At 45.1% G+C, this 18288-nt stretch overlaps 1 protein-coding gene across 1 annotated transcript in view; it reads right to left on the bottom strand.

Moving 5' to 3' along the window:
* The window catches only part of DIAPH2 (diaphanous related formin 2), a 168167-nt gene extending 152275 nt beyond the window's left edge, over positions 1-15892 (bottom strand). The window contains exon 1 of the mRNA XM_050974361.1: positions 15649-15892. Coding sequence (XP_050830318.1) covers positions 15649-15765 — 117 coding nt within the window. The 5' untranslated portion in view covers positions 15766-15892. The remainder of the gene's footprint in view (positions 1-15648) is intronic.
* Between the last annotated feature and the right edge of the window lie 2396 nt (positions 15893-18288).

The raw sequence follows: 18288 nt of genomic DNA, 5'->3' as shown, positions 1-18288 counted from the left end.
AAAAAACAACACACACAAATCAAAGAAAAAAAGACAGTGTTACCTACTGCTTCAGAATAAAGGAGTCTATTTCATGTAATTGAACATAAAAAGCATTTGAAATTTCACTAAGTGTTCTAAAAAACTGCAGGCAAATGGACATGGAATGTCCATTTTTTCTGTGAAAAAGCAAGCTTGCATCCCATTGCCCCCTATCCTCTGGGTATGGAGTTGATGCACCTGAAGCCTCAGAGCTGCAGCACCCCCAGTGCTGCCCAAAGGAGCAGCCAGGGCTCCCAGCAGGGTTTCCAAAACAAACACAGACTGTGCAGGGACAGGAGTGCGTCAGCAGCACCACGGGGCTCTGAGCTCAGAGCTCAGCTCTGCCCAGGCACCTTCCTGTGCCCAAACCTCTGCAGCCTCCTGCCAACTGCTGCTGGCCACTGAGTCAGGGCAGCCTGGAGATCAGCTGGCTCAAGTCCCTGAAGTGATGATGCACAAACCACCCTCCCTCCCTCCCCATCACTTCTTCCCAAGCAGGAAAATCCTGCTGACAGCAATCACCAATGTTACATTCTTATTCATGGCCAAAAAAGCCACCCATACTGCACACCCATATCAACAGTCATCATTGAGGAAGCATTTGGTTCATGAACTTTGCTCAACTGACACAAAGCAGTCATGAATAGGAGTTCAGGTCTGTGGGGGGACAGAATTTGAGAAGCATTCAGAAGTCCGTGGGACAGTGGAGAGGACTGACCCCAGCTCACAGGTCAGTCCCCACTCATTCCCTCCCAGCAGAATCTTGGAGCCAATCAGAAGTACAAAAGCAAGAAACACTTGATGGCTGAGATTATATAGATAATGTAATAACTGATGGGAATAACCAAAATAAAGAAACAAATGAAAAAGCCGTCATTTGGAACCAGCAGGCCAATGCATACCCAGCTTCTGAGCACCTGATGATTTGGAAAAACTGCTCCTCCCCACCCTGCAGGCCTGCCTTTACTGCCCAGCATGAGCTGATACGTTTTGGAATGTCTCTGGTCACTGTGGATGAGCTGTGCCAGCTGTGTCCCCACCTCCAGGCCACCCACCCTGCTCCTGGAGGGAGCTCACAAGAAGCAGAAATTCTGGAGACTGGGAAGGGCTGTTCAGCAAAAGCTGAAGCACCGGGGCTCTTTTTGCCAGTGCTGTTTTGGTCACAAATCTAGGGCACAGCACCAGATGGGCTGCTCTGAACCAGCTCCACCTGAGCCTGATCCAGCACAGACACCTGCACTTCCAGGTGTTGACACCAACCTTTCATCTTCCAAACTGCCACATCTCAAGGCCCTTCCTTACACCTCTCCTGTATTCTCCTCATCTGGACTTAGAATGACATTTATAATCTTCAAATCAAAACTAAGATGTCCACTTACCACTCTGGTAAATAAACCTTTTAATTGAGACTGCAGAGAAAAGTGAAGTCAAGCCTGACCCTGTTTTTAATAAAGAGACCGCCAGGCAAGTAAGAAGTTCTCAAACTCCACACACATATTAGGAGCTACTTGCATGGGAACATTTTTTCCCCTTCTCATTTAAGCACTGTCAATCTCTGCCAGAAGCTGGAACAGGATCATCTACCCCATCTCTACACTTATATTGCATTTGTCACTCAAACTCCTCTGGGCAAAGAACAGAATACTAAAACAAGATAGCACACTGCCTTTTTTCAGACCCTGCAAGCACTCTTCCCAGATATCCTTCTGGTGCACAGCTCCACTGCTGCCAGCAGCCACTCAAGATAAGCAGCACATCTAACAGGTAGGAGAGACACTGCAAGTAGCTGGAGGCAAAGCCAAGGCACTTCTGTACCCGCAGACCCTCACACAATTCTGACAGTCTCTTGTACTAACAAAGAAATGGCACTTCCAGGCTGATTTCAGAACATAACCCAAAAGTAGTTTACCTCCCTAGAAGGAAACTTAAGATATTGAAGATTCTGTAGTCCTCTAGCATTATTCTCTCTGCCATCTATGAGGCAGCCAGAGCAACACAGGACAGAAAACTCTGCAGCTTCCTGGCTTGTTAAAGACTCTGAGTCCCTGTTTGCAGGAGCAGCCCAAGGGAAAAGGCTTCACAACAATCCCAGGGGAAACATTTGCAGGTAAGGGATATCAAATTAACGTTTATATCTAAAATACACATACAATTTAGGACAGCTGTAGATCATCTCTCTCTCTCCTAGTTATAATGTCAACACAAACCACAGAATTTCTTCAGAATTTCTATACCAGAGAACTATTTCCTACTGACTGACATAGTTCTGTACTTAGAAGATTTAAGTGTTAGAGCTTCTCCCTTTCAAACACAAACTTCCCAGTCCATCAACAGTTAATATCATTTTCTAGTCACTCTTCCCAGTCTCAGTTTACTCTGTGGATCTGACTACTTTTATAAGCGCAGACAGATCATGAGAGTACATCACACAAAAATAACAGCATATACTAATGCACCTGCATAGACAATGCTTTTATCTCAAAAGGTCTCAGCCAAGTTAATATTCAAAGTAATTGAAATCTTGCACATGAGAATAGCAGAAAGATATTTGTGGGTCACTCCATTTCCTGATGCAGAAATCACTGCTGCCTCATGCAAACAATGCAGGCTACAGCAGCAACAATGTCACATCCACAGAATTCAATTACTTGAGGTGATTGCACCAACTTTTAATACAAAACTCACACCAAGGCTACTTTTTTATACCTTTTCCTAACTTGTGTTTTAATAAAACCTTCCAAATCACTTAAGCTGGCCATGAGTTGTACGCTGAGGTGCATTTACATGGATTGATTATATTTAAGTATTACTTTCCCATGGTAATTGTTAACGCTCAGGAGTCTCACTCTCACCACAAAAATGAAACCAGCACTAACTCCCAGATCACCACGTGCAGAATGAACAATGATCAGCTGGGTAATTTCTAAACTTATCAGCAATTTTCACTCCAGTGTCCAGGAAGCCAAGGTGTGCTGGAACACCCATTCCTGCAGCCAGGCTGCCAGCTCAGGGAGCAGCTCCCCCTGCTCCCAGCAGAGCTCATTCTCTCGGGGTAGCAACCTGAAACTTGACCTTCTCTCAACTTTCATGGGCTTTTCTGTTGTTTTCTTGGTTTTTTAACTGGGCTGATACTGCTGTTTTCTAAAATTTACCTCAACTTCAACACCTGCACAAGCCACGGTAAAGCTCCACTCAAGGACAAGACCTTTTAATTTGCATACAAGCAGGAAAGGAATAACTTCCTTCCCATATGAGCACCTGAACCCAGGGAGTTTAAAGGGACAACCCTCAAGCTGGTTAATAGTTGAAGTACAAAAAGTTGTCTGCATCTTGAATCTAGGTCTTAGTCACAAAATAGAATTCACTCCTACAACCTCTGTTCTTCACTTCAGAGAATGAATAATGTTCCCATTAGACAATTTAACCATCTGTTAACATATTCAGTTTTGGAATTAAATCTGAAAAGGCACCTAGGAAATGGTGAAAAGATACCCAGATATAAAGGCTGATGTGCAGAAACCAGGACTACACACTCATTTAGGCCTTTCAAGATCTTTACCCATGATGAAGTACACCTGACATTTTGTGAATTATATTTTTTACTAATTTTATTACGAATGTTTGCTTTAGCATAATATTTTTCACACTTCGAGGAGCATTCACCATGCTTTCAGAACAACCTTGAAATGACTGTTGCAATCCATCTGCTTTCTCCAAAACACTGGAATTGAGCAATACCAATGGTTTTGTTACTATTGTTGTACATTTACATTTGGGCTATATGACACCATATGGAAAAAATCTTGTTTGCCTCGCAGCTGCTTGCTTCACAAACTCCTTGAATGTGCATTATTCAACGTTTTAAATTAAGGCTCAACCTAGAGCCTGAGCATGGAGGGAAGCACAGGCTGCCAAAATGCAGATGGAGAACTGTTGGCATCCCTGAGTCAGGGCAGGATGGCACCACCCCCCAGAGGGAAGCTGCCAGCTTTGCCCAATTTCTCCACTTTTTCCCCAGGAGAATGACCATCCACAAATGAGCAATGCTCCAGAAAGAAGTTTGATGATTGCTCGTGCTAAATAAAGCCCGAGAGTCAGCCAGGCTGGTAAATCATTAACAGCAGAGGGCACCAATCCTTAATCACCTGCTGGGAGATGCCTCAGCACTGCTCCCGAACCGAAGGGGAGGGAGGGAGCACATGCCAGAGGATGGGGATCACATCAGACACTTCCCTCACAAATGCCAGGGGCTGAGGTTTTACAAAAGAGCAAATGCATTCAGAAATTGAAAAGAAAATAAATCACTGTAAACAAACAGTCAATTTCATCAGCTTTGTAACTGAAGATACAAAAGGAGTTGAGGAAGACATCTGACCTAACTTTTTTTTAACATATATATATAATTTGAAGCTCAAAACTGCCATCACTGTTTTCAGACAATGGTTTCTTGGTGCTCATTGATAAATAAGCTTTAAAAGCCAGAAGAAAACTATAAGCTTTTTTTCCAAAAGCAGCAATTCCATGTCAGTCTAAGCCAACAAAATTGCTGTGTGAGACACTGGGCAAGGGTGGCAGCAGGACACTCAGATCAGGTTAGACTGATCTGAGGAGCATTGGCCAGTGCAAAGACAAGTGAAGGAAGTCCCAGCATTTTCCAGAGCCACAGCTGAAATCCAAACACTTCCCATCAAGTCTCCACAATAGCTGTATCAGACAAGGATTCACATCCCTGCTGGAGCTGCAGAGCTCCCCAGACAGCCCTGGCTGCAGCCAGGAGCTGGGTCCTGCTCTGCTCCCTGGGCACCCTGCAAGGATTGATTTGAGCACCTGGAAAAAGTGCATGGTGCAGGTGCAGATGCTTTTCATTAGAGACACCATGATTTTCACAACACAAAAACACAGCCTCTCCTCAGAACGCTCTACAGCTTCTACATTCCTCACTTCAAACTATCAACAGTTTGCCATTAAAGCTTTTGCAAATTAGACTTTGAAAGAGCCGAGTTGCTTTCCTGCAAAGCAGCACCACACTCAGCACTGGATCTCTGCTGCTTGCTTTTCAAAACTGTGGTTGATTGAGCTTTTGAGTTTTTAGGGAACTTGGTTTTTGCTTTTTCAGTATAATGTTATTGTCAAGTGCTTTTGAAATATTCTGGAACAGTTAAACTGGAAAAGCTATGTCAAAACAATTCCTGACATAGTAGATGCAGACTTGATCTCAGTTTTATGCTGAGATACAAGCAGTGGGATTGATCTCTTTGCTTCCATGCCAGGGGCAGCACACAGCAATTTTTCTGAGAGCAACACTTGATGTGCACTGAATTGCTGCTCACCTTTGGCCCCTGCTCTGGCCCTCCTGGGTGCAGGTGCTGAGCTGTTCATTGAGACACTCTGGGGAGCTGCTGGGAGTGAGTGGGAGCTGTTGCACAGCTCTGAGGTGGGTCAGTGGAGAGGAGTGAGAGCAGCCATCCTTTCATGCCTCACCTCCTCAAGAGACACCTTTTCATCGTGACAAGAGTCACCTTTGCTCCGACTGAACTGCAATTCTACTTTTTACCCTTTTAACCACAACCACACACCTGAAATTAATCTTTTGTTGTAACCTAAGTACTTTCTCTCAAGAGGAGCAACTTGACTTGATAGAGCTGGTTTGAAATTATCTTATAAATTGAAGCAGAAACTGCTTTGAGAAATTTCTTCACTCTAACACTTACACACTTTTTTGCATTTCAGCTTACTTGCTTCCTCTGTGACAGTGTACACAGGACAGCCCAACAGCCCTGCAAGGGAGAGGCTCAGCTTCTGCAAACTTTTCTTGCTGTTCTGTGCAGAGATGGATTTGGTAAGATATTTCTCTGTGTGTTGGTGGTTGTGTAGAACATCTCTTGCTCTTGTGGGTACAGTAAACACTGAAATAAGTGTCAGACTGCGTTTGGATTTTCCTACGAAACCATTTGAGAAGTTAAACCGGCAGAATGCATCTGTTGGGAGAGGACTGATGCACTTAAAAATAAAGCAGAACACCCACAGCAAGCTGCAGGATCTTCACTGGATACTGGGCAGTTCCTTGGGAATGGAATAGATTGCCTTTGATGGGCTTTGAGAAAGTGAGAACATGTGTATCTGCTTTGTTTGCCTTGTTTTGTATGTAGTAAGAAAATCCAACCAACCAAACCACAGCCCACAAACAAACTGGCAGCAGAAGGGGTGCAGTGAGCCAAAGGAGCTGGAATTCCTTGTGAAGAACATTCATTTTGTCTGTACTCAGCAGACTTGGAACACAGTCACAGGGATCATGTCAACAGCTTCTCAGAATAATGTTGTCTGTTTTCCAAGACAGACCTACTAGTAAAGAGCAAGTACACAATCAGAGCAGCATTTGATCCCAGCACTTCCATAAGTTAATGGTAAAGCCCCTTTTTTCTCCCTTAATAATAAATGATGTGATACTAAAACTTGGAAAAATGAGTAGTGCTGCTGTCATAGCAGGGAACTCTGGCTTTTCCTCACAGAACTGAAATTCAAGGTTAAATCATTTCCACAGGCTTGGACCATAACATACCTCAACAGGCAAAGAATATTGGGTTGGACAATGTTCAGCTGCTGTGTCACACTCCAGGTCTTCCTGTTCTCTTCCCTATTCTTTCCTGTTTATAACAGCATCCTCAGAAGATTATTTGTCCTTTGGGGAAGTAGGAAATGAAGCACCATGTGAACAGAGAGGAATTACATTGTACTTCATAATGAACAATCCCATGGTATCACTTGACTTCAGCACAGGTGAGGGTCCCTATTAAGAAGAAACTGGAATTCAGGACAATTAGAGAAACCTGCCATAGATTATGGACATTTTGTTATTTTCTGCTAAAGGAGATCAACCATCTCTTTTTATTGCTTATCTTAAGTGTTCAGTGTGCTTTGGCTACCCCAGAACACTTACATGAATCTTATAAAGGTTTTTCACCAAACAATTCTTTTGAAATATCAAATGTTAACTGATGGGATTACTGCTTATCTTAGAAGGCATTCAGGCATTAGTCTGAATCACAGAACAGCATAAACTAACCTTAATGGATTTAGGAAGCCTGTCCTATCCACCCAAGCTTTGTCTGAAGTTTAAATATGAAAGCATATTAAAAATGCAAATTGCTTTTCTGGTTTTCAGGCAGAAACTTTACCAAACCCTTCTGCTGCACTCTTCACCTTCCTGGTTTGGGAACATCTCCACCAAGCTACAATAAACTGGAGGATGAAAACATAACTCAGTGCTGTGAATTTGTTACTGTACAGTTTCCTTCAGTGTGTACAAACCAGAGCAAAGTTCCTGTGTGGCTCCCCAGGAGGGGCAGGGCAGGCTTGAAGGATGGCAGTGGGCTCAGCCCCTGGGGCAGCTGTGGAGCTTGGCCCTCTTTGTGGCTGGCACAAAAATTCAACATACATGGCACCAGGGCATATTCTCAGCCTGATGTGCTGCTGTGTTTCTTCTTTATGGAAATTCTCCCCTGTTCTAATACAGCTGGGACACACAACCACTTCAGCTCTTCATAACTGTCAAGTTCTCATCTACTCCTCGACTCACACAATTACCAATGCAAACATCCAGCACAGCTCCATTATGAAACCAAAGTACTTCAGAAGTTACTCAAATTTAATAGACAAAAATAATTCACAGCAAGAGAAAGAACATGAAGAACCAAAATGCAGACAAGAAAGCAGAAAACTTTACACTGCACAAGAATTAACAGCTTGTATTCTGTTATTAGGGGCTAGAATCTAATGAATCTCATGTTGGCTTTGTATTTGTTCCTGACAAAGCTACACTCATTAAAAACACTGAACCACAGGCACCCTTAAAGGCCATTATAACAACCATCATTAGCTCTTACCATATTAAGAAGGAGTAAGGAACTGCAGAACTAACATTTCTCCTGACCAAATACTCATTTTGTCTTGTTCCACCATCCCTGAGCCCAAACTGAATTTACAGAGAGCCACCTGTGAACACATAACCAACTAATTGTGACCAAAAGGTGTCCACGGGGACATTGAAGGTCTCAGGTTATTTCCTCTCACCTTCATGCCTGCACATGGAGCAGTTTGCTCATGTGACTCCAGCCAGGACAAAGTTATTAATGTTTGACCAGCTAATCCCTGAACCAAGAACCAGGCTGTGTCCCCTCAAAGCAGCCTGCACCCACCAATCCTGCAATTCCCTCAGCCTTTGGAACCTAAAATCACAGCTGCTGCTCTCCTGGCTGAAGAGCAACAGTCCTGCAGCACCAGGGCTTGGGATTCTACAGCACTATTCCCCAAATATTTTTTTTTTATTTATTAACTTGCTTTAAACTGCAAGGTAGCAGTGCTAAAGCTCCACAACCCTCAAGCAAGTTCTTCTGTATTTATTCTGACTCAAAGGGACAAACTAAATGTGTTAATGGGGTCTTGTTATAAAAAAAGGTCATATTTCTACAATAAGTAGGGCAGCACTAAGTGTGTTTATATATATTTACACACACAAAAAAAAAATCACCAAGGAATGCAAGGCAGTGCCTTTCCCAATGACATTGTTTTTAATCAGTCCCTTTTACACTAACAGTTTCAGCCTTTGAAACAAGTTTAAACTGTTACAAACCGCAAAGATTTCTAGTAACACTGTGCAGAGAACACGGGCAGCAGCAGACACATCAGACATTCACCATATCCATCACTTTCTCCAATACCCTCCTGTCTCCAATGACTTTCTCTGAGGATCACTCCAAGGAAGGGAGCCTGACAAGAAAGCTGCCTGCCACAAGCACCTCGACACTGCCCTTGCCTCGCTCTCCAAGGGTTTCCTGTTGACACAGGAGGAGCCTGTATCCCTTAGAAACTCCTCAGAACATTGCTGCCTTACACAACACACAAGGTGTGGTGACATTACACTCTGCACTACACCTTCAGGCCAAATATTACCACACCCAGGTGAACCAAAAACCTTCAGGAGCTGAAGCAAGCCATAAGATTCCCATGTGTGGCTTGTTCCAGAACTGAACTCCCAAGGTATTTCTCCATTTCTATAAACCAGGAGAGTCCATGATTAGATCATGAGATACATCACAACATCATCTCACTGCCACAGCAGATCCTTCTCAGATCTGTGCTGCTATCACACCATGACCAGGTGATCAGGAGGGGAGGGCTGAAAAGCAGACACAATTCCATGGGACTGGTGGATGAACTTTAAACAAATTCACCCAAGGAGGAGGAGTTATAACGTGCCATAATTCCAATGTCATTGGTTCCAGCAAATAATCAAAGACAGCCAAATAGCACAGGAGTGGTTCTGACAGGTTCATTTCAGGACCTTGTCTGGCCCACTGCCACACAAAACTGATGTCAGCAGAGCACCAAGGGGAGCAGGGAGAGTGCTGGGGCCCACACTGCTCCCTAAAAAACCCAGTTCCTGACCTGGCACCCCTTTCTCCCATACATTTTATTGTGACCAGGTATAACACATTTGCCTTGCAGGCTGTGTTAGTGCACACAACATCCCACCTATCCACCTGGCAGGAAGCTACAGGTGCAATCCTTGGGCTGCTCACTCCTCCAATGCTGCAGCAAAAAGCCATTTCATTGACAAGATCTGAACATCAGTTGGATACAAAACCAATATGCGAGTTCAAGACAAGTTACCTTTGTCTACCTGGAATTTTATCAACTGCTACACAAATACTAAAGAAGGTTTTTTTAATTGTTTCAATCTCTCAGAATTATCTGCTCTACACCATAGCTGATTTCAAGAAAAAAAACCCCATATTTCCTCCTAAACAAAGTAACTGCCAATTCCTATTCTAAGGAATAATGATATAAAATCTGTAAGCAACTGGTAAAACCATTTATTTGAGTAATTTCCTAACTTCTTGTGCTTCAAGGTTGAACAAGCAAACTGATGAAGAACAAACTGAAATTGACAGTTACTCCAGCAGCAACTGACATTGCTTGTTGTACTCTGAATTTGGACAAGGATGAAAAGAATCAGAGGGATGTTATTAGCCATTACTGCTGTATGGTTTACTTCTAGAGAACTGCAAATGATGCAGAAATCATGGAGTCATCTCCATGGGGAGAGGCAGATCTTTCCCTTCTGCTGGGTCACCAGCAATCCCAGTGTCACTGGCCATCTTCACAGCTACCCTGTGACCCCAGAACCAAAGCTGATCCCTGAACACTTGAACATTCAGCACCATGCTGCCTGCAGTCTCAGCAAGCACCACTTCCATCTGCTGTGCACACTGCCAGTCCCCACAGCTGCCTTCCACCCGGCCTGGGTGGAATCTGCTCTGTTTGCAAAGCTTCCTGCAGTGTTCAGAGGTGCTCTACAGCTTTGTCTTACAAGGAGTAGTTCAGGAAGTTTAACTACCACAGAAAGGCTTATCACTGTCTCTATCACCTCACACGGTGTTAACAGCAATTCCCATTAAAAGCTCCAGTATTCACCCAAACATCAGCGCCGGGCCTGCCCTACCCTCCATGTCAGCAGCAGCGCCTGACCAGGAGAACTCCAAGCAACAGAAGTTCCAGAAGACTTGAATTTTACTCTTCAGTAATGGTTGCACCCTTGATAATTTCTGTCCTGGTTTAGGGCAAATTTGGGAGAAAAACTGTGTGCTTCTTCTTGCCCCTTCTTTGCTCTCAGAACCAGCCTGTGTGCTTCTTCTTCCCCCCTCTTTGCTCTCAGAACCAGCCTGTGTGCTTCTTCCCTCCTCTTTGCTCTCAGAACCAGCCTGTGTGCTTCTTCTTCCCTCCTCTTTGCTCTCAGAACCAGCCTGTGTGCTTCTTCTTCCCTCCTCTTTGCTCTCACAGTCTTAAAGGTGCAAAATTATTTCTGGGTTAGACAGACCAATGGGAATGTGAGCATCATAAAGTCACCCCAGGACAACTTCACTTGCTGGAATATCTAGACTTTGACCTAGTAATACCAAGACTCTTTTAGAACACAAGCCATTTGGTGCACCTCTTCCTCAAGCATGCACTTGAAACAAGAACTCTCTGCAGGCATGCACAGATCTCACTCACAGACACTGTGATTTCAAATTAAGACATTTGATTTGATTGCCAAAAATCTCTGCCCAACCTGACTCATAGTTCACGTATGCACTGCACAGATATCTAAAGGAGTCATGCAAGAAGAACACTGCCTTTCTTTTTTTTTTGGTGGGTCCTGCAGCACACAGTCTGTCTGACAAGGATTGATAGGCACAATTTAAATCACTCCACTCCTGCATTGACATGGGTGGTGCGACTCAGCTGGGAAACCTCTCCCAAGCACACTCAGCTTACTTCTGTTTTAAAGTGACTTCATAAAAACTTTTATCCCACTGTTTGATGCCAGGTTATGGCACATTAGTCAGAATGCTGAGTTCCTAGCTTTTCTCAAAGCTCACGAGGTTTAAAAGACTTCAGTGTTAAGCACAAACAAGTTCTGGTCTTAAAACAAAATATGAGATGCTCCTTGGGTGAATCACCAAATCCACTTGCTCTCCCATTAAAGGAGCTCTCTCTTCCCCCTAACAATTGGTTTTGCAAGTTACACATCATCTTTCTCCTAATCTGGCTTTAAAGGCCACATCACACTCAGAAGGCAGCCCCTTTCAGAAATGTGGTCTGTAGGAAGTGGAGAATCCTGCACTGAACAGCTCCCACACAGACCTGGAGGGAACCTGGGGGGAAAGCAGTGAGTGTTAGCATGTCCTGGCCACCACGCGCTTCTGCTAATCCTACAGTGACACGAGATATTAACTGGAATTAAAAACAACACCAAAACCACTGGCCACGTTAATTTCTCATTAGGCAGTGCTCTACCACTCCCAGAGCACCCTGTTACAGCACCTTTTCTCAAGTGCTGACTCACAGAACAACAGATGTTTGGTTCTTTGGTCATTTTTCTCTCAGGGCAGCCCAAAATGCAGGGTCACCCACCAAATTCACATCAGCATGCTAAAGACTTTAACCAGGCTCAGAACTTGAAAACCTCCAACATCAGTGATGTCAGTGCCTCTGACCAACAAATACTTCTTCATCCTTCAAATCACCTTCCCCTTGAGTCTCCTCTCCAGCTCCTTTTTATGACCTCTGTCTCCCCTTCTTCTGCCATGAACTTCTGACAAAAGTCTGACTTCAACTTCCCAACCAAAAAGATGCTCAACTTGCCAGGCCCTTGGTAAGCTCCCCCAGCTCTGTCAAACCAGAGCTGCCACTCTCAAGCCCTTCCCATTTCCTAGGTCTCTGACAGAATTATCTATTTCCCATGTGACTGAAGCGTGGAGGAGAGCAAAGAACATCTGAGTTAAGCATTAACCAACAGAGGAATCCCAGCAATCTCCCTGACAACCTTAATTTAGTGTGTTTACCCTAGCAGAACAGGCATGCTTTAAAACAAGCAAATTAGCATGTTGCCAAACCCTTGAAGTGCTCTCTGCCACCTCCTGCCAGCCTATTCTCAGGGCTGACGTGAGATCAGATGATTGGTTGCCAAAACAATCTAGATTTTTTCTGCCCATTTCACTGTAAACAAAAATGATGACAAAAATATCAGGCACTTACTCCAACCTCTAGTCCTTAAGCCACAAAAAAAAAAAAGGGAAAAAAAACCCAAAACACCAACCCAGAACTCCCTCAGCAGCAGAGTCCAGGTGCTCTTAACAGTGATATCAAACTTCAGTAAAATACTCCAGTTTACACACTGCTACTATAAAAACTGGAACTAAATTCTCATTGTGCAGCTCAGTCACATTCAACAAATTGCATGAAACCTGAACACCTCTGCCAACTACCTAAAGCAGAAAAGAAATGAATTCGTAGTTCTGATACAGCCCACCTTTAATTACTTGTGGGTGTATATAGTCAATTGTCTTACAGAGAAATATTTAAAGCATTGTCTTCCTTCCCAGCACAGATTCTCTCTCACCAGCCCAGTCCTGTTTCCTGTCCATCAGGAAAAGTGCCATTGAACAGGCTGCTGCCTTAAAACCCCACCAAACAAAGCACTGCACTTCTGCAGGCAGAGCAGCACTGCACACCTTTTAGTTTCAGATGAAGAGAACAGGGAAATAAAAACCTTCCACCTTTCTATTCTAGTTTCCCTTCCCTCAGGATAACGACTTCAATTCCTAGCCCTCTGTCACCTAGAGCCATTTTTATCATAAAAAAATCATTCCTCTGGACTTCTTCCCAAGGATTTGCCTAATTTCAGCTCCTGTGCCAGGAACCAAAAATACTTTCTCCTCTGTGTGTAGCTGCACAGCCTCTCCCATCAAGCCCTTGCTCAGCACTCCCCTGGATGTGTGAAATAGGTTTGGGAGGAGGCACACTCCTGTCAGCACACTGAGCTCCTGGAATTACACCCAACACATGACAGGGAGTGCAGCTTGATTCATCTCTGCAACTCCACTGAAACTCGATGAATTGGAAGTTAAAAGATGAACCAAGAAAATCTCCACACGCAGCTGTGAGGAACTTTGGGTACAAGCTCAGTGAAACTCTGCCCAGCACAAACAGCGTGGCTTCGTTGCCACAAGGCCCAAACACATCTTTATCTTGCACAAAGAAGAGACCAGGGATGAGGTGTAAGCAAGAGTGCTCTCCCAGTGCCTGGGGATACTGCCACCCCAGCAGAACCAACTCCTCATTCCACTTAAAGCCAGCGAAATTTCCTAGGATCACTCTCCTGTATGATGGATGAAACCTTTCCCTGATTACAGGCTATGTTCTTCCCTAACAAACCCATGGCAATCATTGGTAAATCTGGCTGCCCACTCACCCCAACTCAATTTAAAGCACACCTGAATCCCAGCCCTTTTTCTCCCTCAAAAGTAAATCTTTCTTCGTGTCAGGTGTGTCACGTCCAGAGTGAAAAAAATCTGCTTTCCTACTCAACCCACTCACTCGATTACATCACCAAAGGCCAGTCACTTACCCCAGGGCAAAACTATCTTTCAGAAGGCTCTGAGTGAGCAACATATCCCTGCTCTGATCCAGGGTGCTGCTGGACTGCAATCATCCACCCCCTCAAGAAACAAATGCATACTGCTGTGAATGAAGTCAAATATTAGCATAATGTTCTTTTTTCCACTCAACAGAACAATGCAAGTTTATTGTAGTGATTCTAAAATAAGTGAATAGACCATGCAATGGAAATAGTCACCCTGCTCAAACCAATTCTGAGCTCATTTCACTTTGATTTTTCAAATTATGTGTTTCTATCAGAACAGAGTTCTATTCTGCTAGAGCAAAATTCAAATTTATGTTCACAGCTACCAAGAGAAGCACTTCCCTGAGTGATTTTTGAATCAGTTCCCTGCAGGAATCTTCAGGCAGCCTTCTTAGGTACTTTAGCAGGAAATAGTAGAGGTAGTATAAACACACCCAAGGTGCTGTTTATGCAAAGTCTATCCTATGCAAGGAAACACGAGTTTGTTTCCACTAACACCATGAAACAAAACAAGATACACATTTGTTTATCCTTTGCCAAGATACACTTGGCCAATTTTAATACAAGGGCAGTTCAAGGCATTCAGGCTTCTGACTGACATCCTCTGAAACAATTACAACTTTCAGTAACTTTTCTATGCCTCAATGTTATATATTTACCAACTTCCCCATACGCTAACTTCCTTCATGTTCAGCAACAACAACAACAAAAAAAAAAAAAAACAAGAAAAACCCCCAAAGAAACAACAAGAACCCAAATCGAAGTTGTCAGGCTGATTATCTAAAAGCTCTATGCTCACTAAAGGAACACATGGGGGGAGAACTTCAACAGTGACTTAGTTTTACCAGCATCGGGGAAAGCCCTTGCAACAGGTTAAATAAAGTTTGCAACTTTAGTACTCTCTCCAAGGAGAAGACTAAAGGAGTTACAAATGTCTGCTACACTGTTGCTCTTGGAAATACAGCAAGAACTGAGCTAAATCGGGTCGATTCAACACGTGCAACTGACAAATGTAAACAACCAAAGGTAAACACTGTCACATTACAGGTTTTGCTGCTGCAGCATGTATAGACTGTGACACAACCCAGCGATGCTGCCTTGAACTCTACCACTATTTTGATTTATCAGGTCTGTCGGAAAAAAATTAACGAGCACAGCCATTATAAGCAAACTGCAGTCCTAAACAGGATTTACGTTCAAAAAAACCGTAAGACACCACCCAGTTTCTGAAATTGTTTTCCCATTAAGTGAGAGGTTCCATTGGCAAGCACGTGGTTTGCATCACGATCACCGCGTTCTGGATGGTTCAGCCGGGGCCGGCCGCACCCGGCTCCGGCCGCCGAGCGGGGCAGAGGTTGCGGAGCAGCGCTGGCGCTGTCCCTGTCCCTGCCGCTGTCCCTGTCGCTGTGCTCTCCCGAGCGTGGGAACTCCGCTGCCACCCGCGCTCAGCGCCCACCCGGCCCCGTGCAGCGGCACCGCGGCCCGGCCCTTCTGGGCGCTGCCTCTCCGGGAGCCCCCGAACCCCCACGGAACCCCGGAACGCGGTGCCTTTAATCCCCGGGAAAGCTCCCACTGCCCGCTAGAAGCGGCGCACCCGCGCCCCCGGCTGCTGCCGCCGCTCGAGCCGGGGCCGTTCCCCGCCCGCCTCCCAGCGCGCTCACCAGCTTGGGCTTGTTCCGGCTCTCCTCTTCCGCGGCGCGCCCGCCGCGCTTCGCGTTCATCCTGCCGGAGCTCAGCGGCTCCTCGCCGCCCGCGCCCGGAGCCGCGTGTCCGTCCATGGCTCCGCGGGGCTGCCCCCGCCGGGCAGAGCCGAGCTGAGCCGAGCCGAGCCGAGCGCTCACGGCCGCACCGGCCCCATGGGCCCCCAGCGCCCGCGCCCGCTCCGCCCGGGGCGGCTCCGCTGCTCCCCCAGCCACGCCGCGCACGCGCACGGCCCGCCCGAGCCACCGCGCCTGAGCGGGCGGCGCGCGCGTGCGCCCTGCGGCAGCGGGCAGCAAATGGCGCAGCCGTGAGGGGCGCTCGGAACGCCCCCGGCTCGGCCCGGAGCGGGGAAGGGCCCAGCCACCTCCCGGCCCGGGGTTATGGCACGGTGCGGTGGGAGGGGCCGTGCACTGCCCGTCCTGCCAGGGGCGGGACACCTGCGCTAGCACAGGTGTCTGCAATGCCCGTCCCACCTAGCCTTGGGCACGCCCAGCGATCCAGGGGCCGCCGCAGCTCTCTGGGCAGCCTCTGCTAGGGCCGCCCCTCCGCCCAGGATTGGGATTTCTATTCGGATTTCTTTCTAATATCGAATGGAAACCTTCGCTCTTCCAGTTTGAACCCATTCTGCCAGGTCCTGTCACTACGTGCTCTAGTAAATTGTTATGCCCAGTATTTGGGGAACTTCCCGGCAGGTTCTGGGAGGCCGCTTAGAGCGCCTCAAAGTGCCTCTCTCTTCTGCAGGCCGAGCCATATCTGAGTCATCCACCCGTGCCCATGGATTACAGCGATGAAAAACTGTTTAAACCACTCCTGTGGATTCCAGAATCCCTTTGGCCGACCCTTGCTGTGGAAACTGAAGGAATCTTAGAATGCTCTGTAACAGCACAGACAGAGGAAAATCACGGGTCACGTCTGGTTATTAAAGGCGTCATGCTGATAGATGTGTCTTATCAATATCGTGGCTGTTTTTAAAAGACAAATGTACATTTTGTGATGTCATAGCTGAATCTTTGCCTGCTAAATTATATTGAGAAAGCAGTGATGAACACCATTATGATCTGTTGTTTTGGGGGGACAAGGGCAATCCTTTGCAGTTCACATTCATATATAAATATATCAGTTTATTGCCCTCTAGGAGAGAGGCCCAAAAGGCAAACAACACAGAGTAGTGAATTTCTGACCTCTGTCTAATACATACCCAGTGATACAAACCTGAGATTCAGGGAGGTCTCCATTTCTCGTGACTCTCTGAGGCTTACCTGAGTACTGGGGGAAATACCTTTTAAATCAAGCACTGAAAACCTGTTGATAAAATCTGACAATACCAGCTTTCAAATAAAAGGACAGCTCTAAAAGCTCTGAAACTGGCAGGTGTGCTGAAATCAAAGTAGAATCTTGGCAACGGAAGTTAGGAGGTTATAAAATAGGCCAGTCTGTCTAGATGCTCTGTTCTAAAATTTTCTTAGAGATTCATCTCTTCCTTCCTGTATAAATCTTCCTTTTTCTCCTTCTATTGATTTTAGCAATAATTATTTGGACATAGTTTATGATACCATCTTAACCATACCTAAGTTGTAATGAAAAAATTAATCAAGTAATCATTAATTTAGTTACTTGTTTGCAATGTCAGGCAATGTCATGTTGTTTCCAACTTCCTCTCTTTAGAGTTTACAGGATATCATTCTACAGCACCAGTTTAGCAATGGTGTGTTAAAAAGAAATGCTCAAATCTGTTCTTTTCTTCTTTTCAATTAGCTCTAATGACCATTTTGGGTTTTCTCTGCTGTCTCTATTTTTCTGTATTAAGCAGCACCCGTATCTGGAGCACAAAGTTCAGTGAGTCCACATTCAGAGAAAACAGAGAAGAATTTCCACCAGCCTGGCATCTCTGTGCACAAATTGAAGAGTTTTTAAACCAAATTCTGGAGCACTATTTGTTCAGCATAACTTCTTAAGCGCTCAAGAACTTTTTGTCCTCAAATGTTCTAAATTTGCCACAATGCTGCTCATGCTGCACTAGCCAAGTGTTCTCCAGCAAAACCTTTACATTAACCGACCTCTAAGATTCAGGAGCAGCTGGCACAACATGACAGAAATAATTTGTGGTGTGAGTGAAAGCAAGTGCACGTGTGAGAAATTGAGAAAACTGAGTAAATGTACAGTCAGGCCTTGAGTTAATTTAGTTTTGGTGGAGTAGAACTCAGATCACATTCCTGATTTTAGCAAAAGATGAAAAAACCCACTGAAGTCAGGTGTGGGGATGCCACACATCACTGAAAACATCACAGTGGATTTGCTGTTTTACTCCTGGTAGGTTGTAATTGATGTACCTTTGTCTGAGTGATGGAGAAAAGATGTGCAACCATCGGGCTGCAGCTGCATCATGTGATGAAGTCATCCCACAGCTGCTCTTCGTTTCCCTTCCTGGGTTTGCCTGCTCTCCTGGGACAGATGGCTGCTTGCTTGCCAGAGTTATTTCATTTTTTTAAACTCTGATTTACAAATGCTTTGCAAGTCTCCATTTGCAGATTTCAGCTGTGGCTTAAAATTGTTTGTGTTGTACAAAACATTGCTCCAGGATTTGCTGGAGACCTGCTTTT

The sequence above is a fragment of the Serinus canaria genome, chromosome 4A, assembly GCF_022539315.1.
Source record: "Serinus canaria isolate serCan28SL12 chromosome 4A, serCan2020, whole genome shotgun sequence".
In the NCBI taxonomy this organism is placed as follows: domain Eukaryota; kingdom Metazoa; phylum Chordata; class Aves; order Passeriformes; family Fringillidae; genus Serinus; species Serinus canaria.
This window is presented reverse-complemented; position numbering and strand designations above follow the sequence as displayed.